This window comes from Gracilinanus agilis, chromosome 6 (genome assembly GCF_016433145.1).
Source record: "Gracilinanus agilis isolate LMUSP501 chromosome 6, AgileGrace, whole genome shotgun sequence".
NCBI classification, from domain to species: domain Eukaryota; kingdom Metazoa; phylum Chordata; class Mammalia; order Didelphimorphia; family Didelphidae; genus Gracilinanus; species Gracilinanus agilis.
Window position 1 is genome coordinate 269,725,644 of NC_058135.1, and position 12,973 is coordinate 269,738,616.

General features: G+C 43.5%; 1 protein-coding gene across 1 annotated transcript in view; it reads left to right on the forward strand.

Moving 5' to 3' along the window:
- Window positions 1-12,293, forward strand: part of PRDM11 (PR/SET domain 11) — a 46,651-nt gene extending 34,358 nt beyond the window's left edge. The window contains exons 6-7 of the mRNA XM_044680388.1: window positions 5,893-6,534; window positions 10,086-12,293. Of these exons, the coding sequence (XP_044536323.1) occupies window positions 5,893-6,534; window positions 10,086-12,250 (2,807 nt within the window). The 3' untranslated portion in view covers window positions 12,251-12,293. The remainder of the gene's footprint in view (window positions 1-5,892; window positions 6,535-10,085) is intronic.
- Window positions 12,294-12,973: the final 680 nt, after the last annotated feature.

Below are 12,973 nucleotides of genomic sequence, written 5' to 3' on the forward strand. Positions count from 1 at the left end.
TGGAGAGACCTGAATATTGTCCTCTCGAACATCAGCAAGGCATCAGGAGCACACGATGGCATGAAAAGAACTCTGAAGGCAGCATGGGGCCAGAAGAAGAAGAAGAAGTGGAGGAGAAGTCTTGTCTGGGGCAATTAAAGTTTCATCTCTTTATTTCTACTTTCTTGGATTCCCATGTCTTTTGATTTTTTTTTTCTTGTGCCTTCTCAAATGTCCATCATTGGCAGAGGAGGCTGAGAGAAGTGGAGGGAAAACTTGTTTAAGGGAATGATAGGGAACCATTTGGAGGAGAGCTTTGGTAGGTGATCCCAAGGCCCATATGGGAAAAGTTGTAAAGACAAATAAGGATGCGTAAGATGATGTTCCTGCCTATGGGAATAAAAGAAGAAAGAGAACAAGTGGAAGCTTCAGCCTACAAAGGGATAGGCTGCCTCTGATGGTATTGAGGACCATGTCAATGGAAATCTTCATCCAAACAACAGATAAAGACTCATGGAGGCTTTTAATAGATGCAGAGGCAGGATGAAAGAAATGGATGAGCTTTAACCCAAAGCCCCGAAGCATTGATATAATCAGTTTTTTGGACTAGAGGGGTGTGTGTGTGTGTGTGTGTGTGTGTGTGAGAGAGAGAGAGAGAGAGAGAGAGAGAGAGAGAGAGAGAGAGAGAGAGAGAGAGAGAATTTGGCAAAGTCCTCCTCCTGGATGTGCCCAATCAAGGATGCAGATAGTCCCATGGGGGTCACACAGAGAGTCAGTGACTGTCTTTTGAGACTACTAACCCTCGTGGGACTGCTCCTTCATTTCACTCTAATAATCACTTATTAAACACTGGATTTGGAATCTTTTTAATTTCCTTCTCTTAAGGATCTGCTTAGAAGGATGAAATGACTCAAGCTTCTCAGAAATGAGGTTGGTGGAGGCCAGGTACCCCATGGCCAGAGACTCACCTGTCGGTGACCTTTCATCAGTGTGGCATAATGGAAAGAGGACTGAATTTGGTGCCAGAAGTCTTTGATTTGAATGCCTCCTTGACTCTTCACCAATGGCACGACCTAGAAAATGTGACTCATTCTTCCTGGTCTTTGATTTCCTCATTTCTAAAATGAGGCTGTATCATTCGATGACCTCTAAGGTCCTCTCCAGCTCCAAGCTTCTGTTTTATTCATCAGAAAACTCTAGTAGTTATTCCTTGTTGTCTGGAGAATATCATGGGATATTTGCCTCTGTAGATCTTTAGAAAAAGGATATATCTGTGACTTGCCTGGAGTGAGTATTTAACACACATTTGATAGTTGAAGTTTCAGAGAGCCTGATTTGGGCTCAGTATAAAGAACTTCCTAACTAGTTGAGCTTTCCAGCACTAAAATAGGCAACTCATGAGGGAGTCAGTTCCCTGTTTCTGAAAATCAATCTAGATGACCACATGTTGGAACTGTTTTCAGGGATGATGTAGAGGAAACTCTTCCTTGAATATGGATTGGATTGTATGACCTCTGAGATCTCAGAAGGTCAGAACTGCAAAGGACCTTTGAGATTGCCTTTTTTTAACCCCTTTGTTTTACATTTGAGCAAATAGCAGAGGTCCAGGTCGGGGAAATGACTTGCCCAAGGTCAATCTGGTCAGTAACTAAGCTAGGAATCGATCTGATTTTTCTATTTTTCTTTATAACTCTAAGATTCCCTTGGTTTATTATAGGGTTTTCAAGTGTTCCTTGAAATCAAAAGTTGTATTCCATGACCCCAATGGTCTTTAAGACTCATAGAATCCTAAGGCTGAAAGATCATCCTCAAGAAACAGATAAGACCCAACCAGAAAATAGAGAGAAGTAGTGTTTAATACTGGCAATTTGATGTCATTGATTCCCAAAGCACTAACAGTTCTAAAATGAGACATATAGATATGATGATTTATCAGGTCTCTTCCTTCCCTTAAAGTCATGACCCTATGGTCTTATGTCAAAAAAAATAGAAAAGTCTCTGTCTAGCTAGGGAGAAAGGAAGGGCAGCCCCTGGTTTGCAGGAGCCTCATATAATCAGGTGTTTCCTCTGGTCTCTACCTGGGGAATTATATATATTATGAAGAGGTTTGCTATACCTTTCCCTTCTCCCCTGACTCAGTCTCCTTCATGGTTCAGAAGCTGGAGAAGTGAAGAAGTCACTCAAGCAGGTGAGGTGATTTAAGAAAATGAGAATCTGATCTTTTAAAAGCCACGTCTCCCTTCCATTTTCCATTATCTTTGGGACACTGGAGAAAACTCCTTCAACTGGGAGCCAGAGGACCTGGTTCTAATCTTGCCTCAGCAATTTAATATCAGTAGGACTTTGGATCTCTCAACTCCCATCTTCAGGCTACAGTTTCTTTACCTGTAAGATGAGGGGAGTTGCCTTGGTCAAGGCTTCTTAACCTGAGAATCCACGACCTTGTTTTTAAAAAATATTTTAATTATTTCAGTAGAATTGTTTTCCTTTGTAACCCAATGTATTTCATTTTGAAGTGTTCAAAAAACATTCTGAGAAGGAGTCTGTAGCCTTCATCAAACCACCAAAGGACTCCAGAAAAGGTTAATGACTAGACATTCTAGAAGGTTCATTCAAGCACTAATGGTCTGTGATTATGTGCAGCATGGTTTTAGAGGTAGGTTGTACACATCCATATACACAGAAACACACAGAGACATACCAGCACTTAGGACCTAAACAACTAGATTGCCATGTGATTCCAGAGAATTCCCAAGCTCTCTTTGATAAGAGTAGCTTGGGATCACGATTCCAAATGATTTTAAAGCCTTTGTCTGGAAGGAGCATTAGAGATGCCTTCTATTAAAGTGTAGTAGAATGGAAAGTACATTGGATTTAGAGTCAGATGACCATCAAGAACAATGGAAACTCCATAAAAGGGCAATGACACATTCCTTTTTTTTTTTCTTTTTGAATTTTGATCCCTAGTGCCTAGTACTATACATAACACATAAATCCTTCATGACTTCTTGATTTGGTTTTTAAATACATGCAAATCAATTGATTATCCTGAGTTTAAATCCAGGCTTTGCCACTTATTAGCTATATGACTTTAGGCAAATCATATCATGTCATTGTACATCAGTGTTGTCATCTGCAGAATAGGGATGAAACGGTTTAATTTCTCAGAGTCTCTTTCCTAGTTTGTAAAATGGGGATGATAATACTTAATTTCTGTGAGTCTCAGTTTCTTCATTTGTAAAATGAGGCTATTAGACTAGGTAATTTGTAATTACTTAATTTATTTAATTATTTAATTTATTGATTAAGCAATTAATCAATTAATCAATTTTTGGTTGGTGATTCAAAAATTATTAATTAATTAAATTAATTAATGCTCTCCTACCTAAAATTCTATGCTATTACACTCACTTGTATATATATCCCCAAGGATTACTTAGCACAGTGCCTAGTACAGAGTAAGTGCTTAATAAATGATTCTATCTCTATCATTTATCTGGGTATCTATCTATTCATGCATCTATTCATGCATATATTTATCATCTATCTACCCATCTTACTATCCATCTATGTATTCTTTTTCTAATTAAATTCTGTCTTTATTTTATTCCAATAACAAATTTACACATAAGTCTATCTTTCTATCCAACTATCAATATAGCTATCATCTATTTGCCCATTTATCATCTATCCTCATTTATTTATTATCTCTTTCTATCTATCTAACCACTTGTCCATCCATCTATTAATCTGTCTCATCCATCTATCTCTATAATCTATGCATTTATCCATCTATTCATGCATATATCCATTTACTTATCATAGCCATATAGCTGTCTTTCTATCAATTGTCGTTCTACCCTATCATCTCTCCATCTACCTATCATCTATCCCATTTATCTCTCTATCTATCCAATCATCCATTTATCATCCATCTATCCATCTCTTTATCATCTCTCTATCCATTTATCTATCAATGTATCTATCAATGTATCTATCTACCTAACTGACTACCTTTATGACTTCAGGGATATAGTGAGGCTTCAAATTGAACTAATCACTGGTCAGGATGGACTAGTAATCATGCCTGCTTCTATCGCATTTTAATGTTTCTCCATATTACCACATTTAAGTCTCATGAAAGCCTCCTGAGAAGAGTGCTATAGATATTGCTATCCCCATTTTACAAAGGAAGAAAATGAGGTGCAGAGAAGCCAAACAATTTATTCATGGTTCCATAGCTAGGAAGTGTCAGACTTCCTGACTCTAAGCCTAATCATCTTTTCCCTCCTGCTTCCTCTGTTCAGATCCCTGAAGGGTCTAAGACCTCCCCAAAGTCCTCTAAGAACTGAGGCACACATGCTGCCACACTGTGATTGGAAAAGAACTCACACTCATGTCTTCTTTGTCTCCTTAGCTTCCATCCTGCCTGGGGATGGTAGCACTTTCCTGATTCCAAACCATGTGTATCCTTATAAAAAGTTACTACAGTTAAACTAATACTAGACTGAGCAGGTTAAATTACTTATTTGTGGTCACATAGCAAACCTAGAATTTGAAACTAGATCTCCTGGCTTCAAACCTACCATTCCTTTCTTCTGTATCACCCTATCTCTAAGGCAACTTTTTGTGTGTGTGCGTGCGTGCGTGCGTGTGTGTGTGTGTGTGTGTGTGTGTGTGTTCTAGGGAAGGGTTTTGTCAAGAACAATAACAGCTATGGGGATGAAGAAGCTTTGCTTGCTCTTATGTTGTCCAATTTTTTAATTAAGAAAAATGATTCCTAGTTCTAGCCCTGGAACGAAACTTAGAGATCTTCTAGTTCAGCTCCGTAGATTACAGATGAGGAAACTGAGGCACTTAAGTGTCACAAGAGTAGCAATTATCTGAGGTGGGATTTGAACCCAGGTTCAATGACTCTAGAGCCAATGTTCTTTTTTCTTCTAGAGAAGAATCTATAGGAAAAGTCTTATTGCAAAGCAGGTTGTCTTAGGATGGGGAATGGGAAAGTTGATGACTCATGGAAAATGCAAGTTCTTACATTTCATGTGACTGATACCTTTTACCAAGTTGAAGATATCTCCCTTGGGTTGTTAGGAGTGAAGGTGGGAGGGTGGAGGGAAGGAGGAATTCTTGGGATCTGGGGGGAGTGATGAGTGACTTCACTTTTCCAGCCTTGCCTCTTCCCACCAGCTTGGTTATAGAAGTCCTCTTCTTCTAGGGTCCTGGGCATAGTAGGAACCTTAGAGATTATTCAAGTTTTTCCTTTTTCAATGAATGAATGGCTCATGAGATGTTGGGCTTTGGAGCTGGAAGGGACCTTAGAACTCATCTAGTCTAAACCCCTCATTTTGTAGAGTGAGGAAACTGAAGCCTGGAGAAGGAAGTAACTTATTCAAACCAAATCATCAAAGGAAATAATATACCTTAAAGCACCATATAAATGTTATTTATTATTATTATTGCTATTTTTTAAACCTTTACCTTCCAACTTGGAATCAATACTTCATGTTAATTCCAAGGCAGAAGTGGTAAGGACAATTGGGATTAAGTGACTTGCCCAGGGTTATATAACTAGGAAGTATATGAAGTCAAATTTGAACTTAGGATCTCCTGTATTATTATTATTACTCAAAATCTAATGGGTAGTGAATAGAAGAGCCAAGATTCGAACCCATGTCTGCTGACTCCAATTCCAGGACTCTTTCCATTACAGCACACTGTTTTCCCATTAAGACTCCATAGAGACTCCATCTTCACACCATGATTCTCTGGGTGACCCACCCACCATTTTGGGTGGTATCTGGAAGCCAGCACCAGCCATGGTTGATCAAAGGATAGTTGTGTTGATCTAGCTTGGTGTTTCCAATTTGATCTTTTCTCCCCACCTCCTCACACCCTGGTTTTCCTTCCTAGGAGATAAAAAGCTGCAGCGAGAGAAGCCTGAGAAGGCTTTGGATCACCAGGAGGACCTTCGAGGCCCTCTTCAGCTTACAGTCTTGAGGCATGGCAAGAGCGCCTACAAGCGTGGCTTTGATGAGGTGGATGCCCACCCTCCACCCAAGAAGAAGAAGATTGACCTCATCTTCAAGGATGTCTTGGAGGCCTCACTGGAGACTTCAAAGATAGAGGAGCACCCTCTGGCCCCAGGCACCCCACTTGTCCTCAGGAAAGCTCCCAAGTTCCACACAGAAGATGTGTATGATCAGTGTGGGATGGCGATATCCCATGGGCCCCAAGATCTCTCTAGGAACCAGGGGGAAAAGGAGTGGAAGGCTCCCCAAGGGGCTTCATATGGTCCCTCCAAGGACACAGGCCTGTTGGAGGATGAAGAGGAAGAGCCTTCATCATTCAAGGCCGACAGCCCAGCAGAGGCCTCCCTTGCATCCGACCCTCACGAGCTCCCCACCACCTCCTTCTGCCCTAACTGTATTCGCCTAAAAAAGAAGATACGAGAGCTACAGGCAGAGTTGGATATGCTCAAGTCCGGGAAGCTACCTGAGCCCCCTCTGCTGCCACCCCAGGTACCGGAGCTCCCCGAGTTTTCAGACCCCACAGGTAAGTTGTCCTGATTGAGATGTTGGCTAGAGGGAGGAGAACAGAGTAGGCATTGCAGAAAGTGGCCAGAATTGCCACTGTTTGAGCCTTCCAAGGAGAGATGTGGAGTGTCTGAAGTCAGGGTGGACCTTGGGCAGAGAGTATCCATGGCCTCTGGAGAGTGCCCAGAGGTCTGTGTTACATGCCAGGGGGTGGGCTATTCCAGGGCTTTCCATTGTACCCCCACCCCTTGTCAATAAAGCAGGTTCCACCCCAGGAAGAGGGTGTGTGCTCTGTTCTTGACCTCTTTGTGGTGGAACCCCCTAGAGCAGTGATTCCCAAAGTGGGTGCCACCACCCCCTGGTGGGTGCTGCAACAATCCAGGGGGGCAGTGATGGCCACAGGTGCATTTGGGGGCGGTGAATAACTGTAAGGGGACAGTGATAGTATGTGACAGGGGGAGCTAAGTAATATTTTTTCTGGAAAGGGGCGGTAGGCCAAAAAAGTTTGGGAACCACTGGCTTATATCATGTCCCAGAGCCTGGCTTCTCAGGCCAATCAGTCTCCATTCTCAGTCCAACACTATGTCCAGAGTAGGGGCAAGAGGCAAGTTGGGTGGTATCCATGAAGTGGAGAGACTTGTTGCCTTGTCTGAAAGTGGCCCGACCTCCATCAATCTGGCCAATAAATAGTAGGTAGCTACTATGTGCGAGGGGTATCCAAAATATAAACAGGAAGTAGGTGGATAGAGCACCAGACAAGGGGTCAAGAAGCCCTGAATTCAAATCCAGCCTCAGACACTTACTAGCTATGGGACCTTGGGCAAATCACTTCACTTCTGCCTCAGTTTCCTCATTTATAAATGGGGATAATCAGGGCACCTACCTCCCAGGGTTAATGTGATAATAAAATGATTTAATATTTGTAAAGCACTATGTAAACCATAAAGTGCTATATAAATGGTCTACTGTGAGTAGAACATACAGCCTAGTCCCATGGTTCTCATCCTTTTGGATATGAGAATGATTGGAAAATTTCCTGATCTCTGTACTTAGTTCCTGTACATCTATATTTGACACCTGTCTGTTGGACAAGTTGAGAATGATGGAAAGTTAAATCTGTCATGACTAGGAATAGAGAAAAATGTATAACAAGAAACAGGATAGATGACATCATAAATACCCAAATTTTAATTACATAAAATTAAAAGGGTTTGCATAATTAAAATCAATGTTGACGAAATTTTAAAAAAAAGCTATAGAATGGGTTTGAAATAAAAATCTTTCAAATAAATATCTCTGACAAAAATTGAACATCTTTAAGATGTGCAAATCTATGAGATAAAAATGTTATAAACTCTCTAAGAAATAAATGTGTATTTTTATCACATACACAAACATATTGATATATTTGTATATACGTATATAAAATCTGCTTCTACATAGAGAATAGCAATGCATAGATGTATATTCAGTCTGCAGAAACTACGTTTGCCATTTATGCATTTGTGAAGCCTTATCAAAACCACTGAGATTGAGATCTAATAGTTTAATCTGGAGTGTGGCCTGAGAATGTTGCTTCCAGGTGAACTGTCTAAACCTTGCCCCTGACTCCCCCTTACCCCTACCTTCTACCATTCTCCCATCTTTCCATCCAGGGCTAAAGTGACCAAAGGAACAGACTGTCTTTGGGTGGTAAGTTGAAGAGCCCCTGGTAGCCACATTTGGTTCAATAGACTTTCCACTTTCTTTTGACCACTTTTAAGCCTGAATGGCCATCCTTTCAAAAAGTCAGCTGTGCCCCATCAGGGATACTGACTTACCTACCCAATGGTGTCTTCTGTCAGTCAGCAAGCATTTATTAATTTCTGCAATTAATTGTCTGTAAAGTTTGGGGGATAAAAGAATGAAAATCAAACAGTCCCTGCCTTCTGGCAGCTTACATTTATTTGGGAGGAGATACTATGGACACCTCTATGTAGAATATATGCAAAACATTGGCTTTTTTATTGGATGTATGATATTGTAAGGATATGGAACTCTGAATTCAGAAACTTCCTCTATCCATGCAGATTAATATATGTGTTATATTTTATTGTGTTAATTAGTATTACTTACATTTATTTTTTTATTAATCTTAGAAAATTGTCAGTTGCAAAGAAAGGTACGTGGGGTCTCATGGCCAGGACATGTCACAGACAGGATTTGAACCTAATGTCTTCCAGGTTCTAAAACTGGAAATCAATCCCCTATACCATGCTACTACCTCTTGTACACAAAATATTTAAAAATAAATACAAAGTCATTTGTGGGAAGGGAGGTGATGAAGGTAGAGGGGTTGGGTATTAGCTAAAAATCTCATTGATCCTTATTTGATGACTATCTCCAGGTGACCCTAGAACATGGAGGGGATCAATGACACATCATCCAGAAGAGAAGTCATTGCCTTTTGTCTCAAGAATGCTTTCTCTGATTCTATCTGTTGGCTTCCAGTTTGCCCAGCAGAAGTACATAGAGAATATAATATTAGATATTCTGTTATCATAAGAGTGACTTCCTTCTCTCAGTTGTACTTCAGTGGCTCATCACCTTAGAGATGTAAGTCTCGACTCTCAAAGACGGTGGCGGTTGGACTTCACTCCAAAGTCTACCAAGCTAGAAAGGCTTTGAGACCATTCTGCCCAGGGCCAGATCCTTTGAGGACCAGCCCAGATCACTGTTCCAAGTTGGCCTCTGGGTAGTAAGTTCCCTTGTGGTGGTCACTTGACCACATAATAGACAGAAGAGTATTCATTAAGGCAGAGAGGGCTTGCAGACTGCAGAAACTACAACTCTCTGAATACTTGGGAACTTAGTGCTCTAAGATTTCCTAAACCTTTTCTTTTTCAGGTGAGTGGTACTCGTCTTTATCACCGCCATTTTACAGGGGAGGAAGCTAAATTTATTACTGATAATAAAGTAAAATAATAATAAAAATATTATTTGTCAAAGTCAGAATGCTGGAAGTTTGTTGGCATTTCAAAGGCTTGCCTTGATTCAGAGTGAGGACAGGCAGCACACAGGAATATGCTGGGTGGTGGGAGCTAGGCAGGTTGGCATTTCTAGGTATGCCCCGGAAGGTTGGTGATCCACATGAACTACTGGTGTTATTGATAAATCAGATCCCTCACTCACATGGAAATGTGTTTTGTGTGACTTGGCAGGTATAATTAATAGCATATCGCTGGCCTTCTTAATGGGGTAGGAGAGAATTTGAAGCTGAAAATTTCAAAAGAATATGAAGATGAATGTTAAAAAAAAAACTTTAAACAATTTAGTTGTGAAGTATTTAAGAATAAATAAATAAATAAGAAATAAGAATAAATAAATATCCTTAAATGAATACATTTTTAATTAGATCAGATCCTTTAGAAATAAGTTCCGAAAGTGGGGATTCAACTTATAGATATAATTGTCGTTAACTTGTTGGTACCGCAGAACCCTCGGACGCCTCGGACAGTGATGACTTAGCTCCGGAAGACCCCGCGTCCTTGCTGACAGGGTATAAAGGTTCCCTCTCTATTTCTTTTTCAGCCTCGGAGAGCGCCGTCTCCGTCCCAACCATGCTGGAGGACGACGACCAGGAAGTGGACTCGGCCGACGAGTCCGTGTCCAACGAGATGATCACGGCCGCGGATGAGCCTTCCAAGATGTCCTCTGCCACGGGTCGGCGGATCCGGCGCTTCAAGCAGGAGTGGCTGAAAAAGTTCTGGTTCCTCCGCTACTCGCCCACACTCAACGAGATGTGGTGCCACGTGTGCCGCCAGTACACGGTGCAGTCTTCCCGGACCTCCGCCTTCATCATCGGCTCCAAGCAGTTCAAGATCCACACCATCAAACTCCACAGCCAGAGCAACCTCCACAAGAAATGCCTGCAGCTCTACAAGCTCCGCATGCACCCCGAGAAGACGGAGGAGATGTGCCGGAACATGACTCTGCTCTTCAACACCGCCTACCACTTGGCCCTGGAGGGCCGGCCCTACTTTGACTTCCGGCCCCTGGCGGAGTTGCTGAGGAAGTGCGAACTCAAAGTGGTGGACCAGTACATGAACGAAGGGGACTGCCAGATCCTGATCCACCACATCGCCCGGGCTCTGCGCGAGGACCTGGTGGAGCGCATCCGGCAGTCACCGTTCCTCAGCATCATCCTGGACGGCCAGAGCGATGACGTCCTGGCCGACACCGTGGCCGTCTACGTCCAGTACACCAGCAGCGACGGGCCGCCGGCCACAGAGTTCCTGTCCCTGCAGGAGCTGGGGTTCTCGAGCACAGACAGCTATCTGCAGGCACTAGACCGGGCCTTCTCTTCCTTGGGGATCAGGCTGCAGGACGAGAAGCCCACCATCGGCTTGGGGGTGGACGGCGCCAACGTCACGGCCAGCCTGCGCGCCAGCATGTTCATGACTATCAGGAAGACTCTGCCCTGGCTCCTGTGCTTGCCTTTCATGGTGCACCGCCCCCATCTGGAGATCCTGGATGCCATCAGCGGAAAGGAGCTCCCCTGCCTGGAGGAGCTCGAGAACAACCTCAAGCAGCTGCTGAGCTTCTACCGCTATTCCCCCCGCCTGATGTGTGAGCTCCGCGTGACGGCCTCCACCCTTTGTGAGGAGACGGAGTTCCTGGGAGATATCCGGGCCGTGAGGTGGATCATCGGGGAGCAGAACGTTCTCAATGCACTGATCAAAGACTACCTGGAAGTGGTCGCCCACCTCAAGGACGTGAGCGGGCAGACGCAGCGAGCTGACGCCTCCGCCATCGCCCTGGCCCTGCTCCAGTTCCTCATGGACTACCAGTCCATCAAACTCATCTACTTCTTGCTGGACGTCATCGCCGTGCTCTCCCGCTTGGCCTACATCTTCCAGGGCGAGTACCTCCTCGTGTCCCAGGTGGACGACAAGATCGAGGAGGCCATCCAGGAGATCAGTCGGCTGGCCGACTCTCCCGGGGAGTACCTTCAGGAGTTCGAGGAGAATTTCCGAGAGAGCTTCAACGGCGTCGCCGTGAAGAACCTACGAGTGGCAGAGGCCAAATTCCAGTCCATCCGGGAGAAGATCTGCCAGAAGACGCAGGTGATTCTGGCCCAGAGGTTTGATTCCCGCAGCCGGACCTTCGTGAAGGCCTGCCAGGTGTTCGACCTCGCGGCCTGGCCTCGAAGCACCGAGGAGCTTATGAGCTACGGCAAAGAGGACATGATCCAGATACTGGACCATCTGGAGACCATCCCAGCGTTCTCCAGGGAAATCTGCCGGGAGGGGATGGACCCGAGGGGAAGCTTGTTGATGGAGTGGCGGGAACTCAAGGCTGACTACTATACCAAAAATGGTTTCAAAGACCTGATCAGCCACATTTGCAAGTATAAACAGAGGTTTCCTCTATTGAATAAAATCATCCAAATCCTTAAGGTCCTCCCCACCTCGACGGCCTGCTGCGAGAAAGGCCGAGTCGCCCTCCAGCGAGTGCGTAAAAACAACCGCTCACGCCTCACCTTGGAACAGCTCAGTGACCTTTTGACAATTGCAGTCAATGGACCTCCCATCGCCAACTTTGATGCCAAGAGGGCGCTGGATAGCTGGTTCGAGGAGAAGTCTGGCAATAGTTACACACTGTCTGCTGAAGTCCTCAGTAGGATGTCTGCCCTGGACCAGAAGCCAATGCTTCCCACCGTGGACCACGGGTCAGAGTTTTACTCAGATCTTTAGGGAGTCTCAGATTTTACCAAGCTGTTGAATAATTTTTTAAAAGAAAAAAATATCTATACTCCTAAGCTTTGATATATTATATAAATATATATATTATATATATATATATATAAACCCACACTGAAAATTTAAAAAAAAAAATAAGGGGACATGCATCTAACTGAAGCTACTTGGAGTTTTCAGAATGGGATGATGTCGGACACTTTCCTCTTATCTACAAAACCTGGCAGCTGCAGTAACCATGGCAATTCACTCTTACTCATCATGGCCCGTGCTGGGGGCCACTGGGGTTCCAATCTATCAATCAACCAACAGTATAAGCTAAAATGACGGGTCTCTGTCAACCACCTCTCTGGTAGCTCACCTCATGTATGTTCTCATTTTGGTGTTTTTTTGTCGTCGTTGTTGTTGTTTGTTTGTTCTTTTTTTGGTTCCTCTGTTGGAGAAGTTCTTGTTTATTTGTTCATATATTTGTTTTAGGGGAAGGGGGCTCTGTTCGCTAGTTCTGGCCCATTTGGAGTCAGGTTTCTTATTTCTAATGGCAATTTGTAAATGGAAGTGTTTCCTCCCTTCTCCTCCCGCCACTCAATTCAGTTTGGGAATCTTCTCCATTTTATTTTTTCTCAACTGTCTTAGAAGCAAATGTGTCAGCCAAATTGTGACACCTTTTATCCCTCCCTTCCACCCCAGGTCCTAAGGATGGGAGAGGGAGGAAAACCAAGC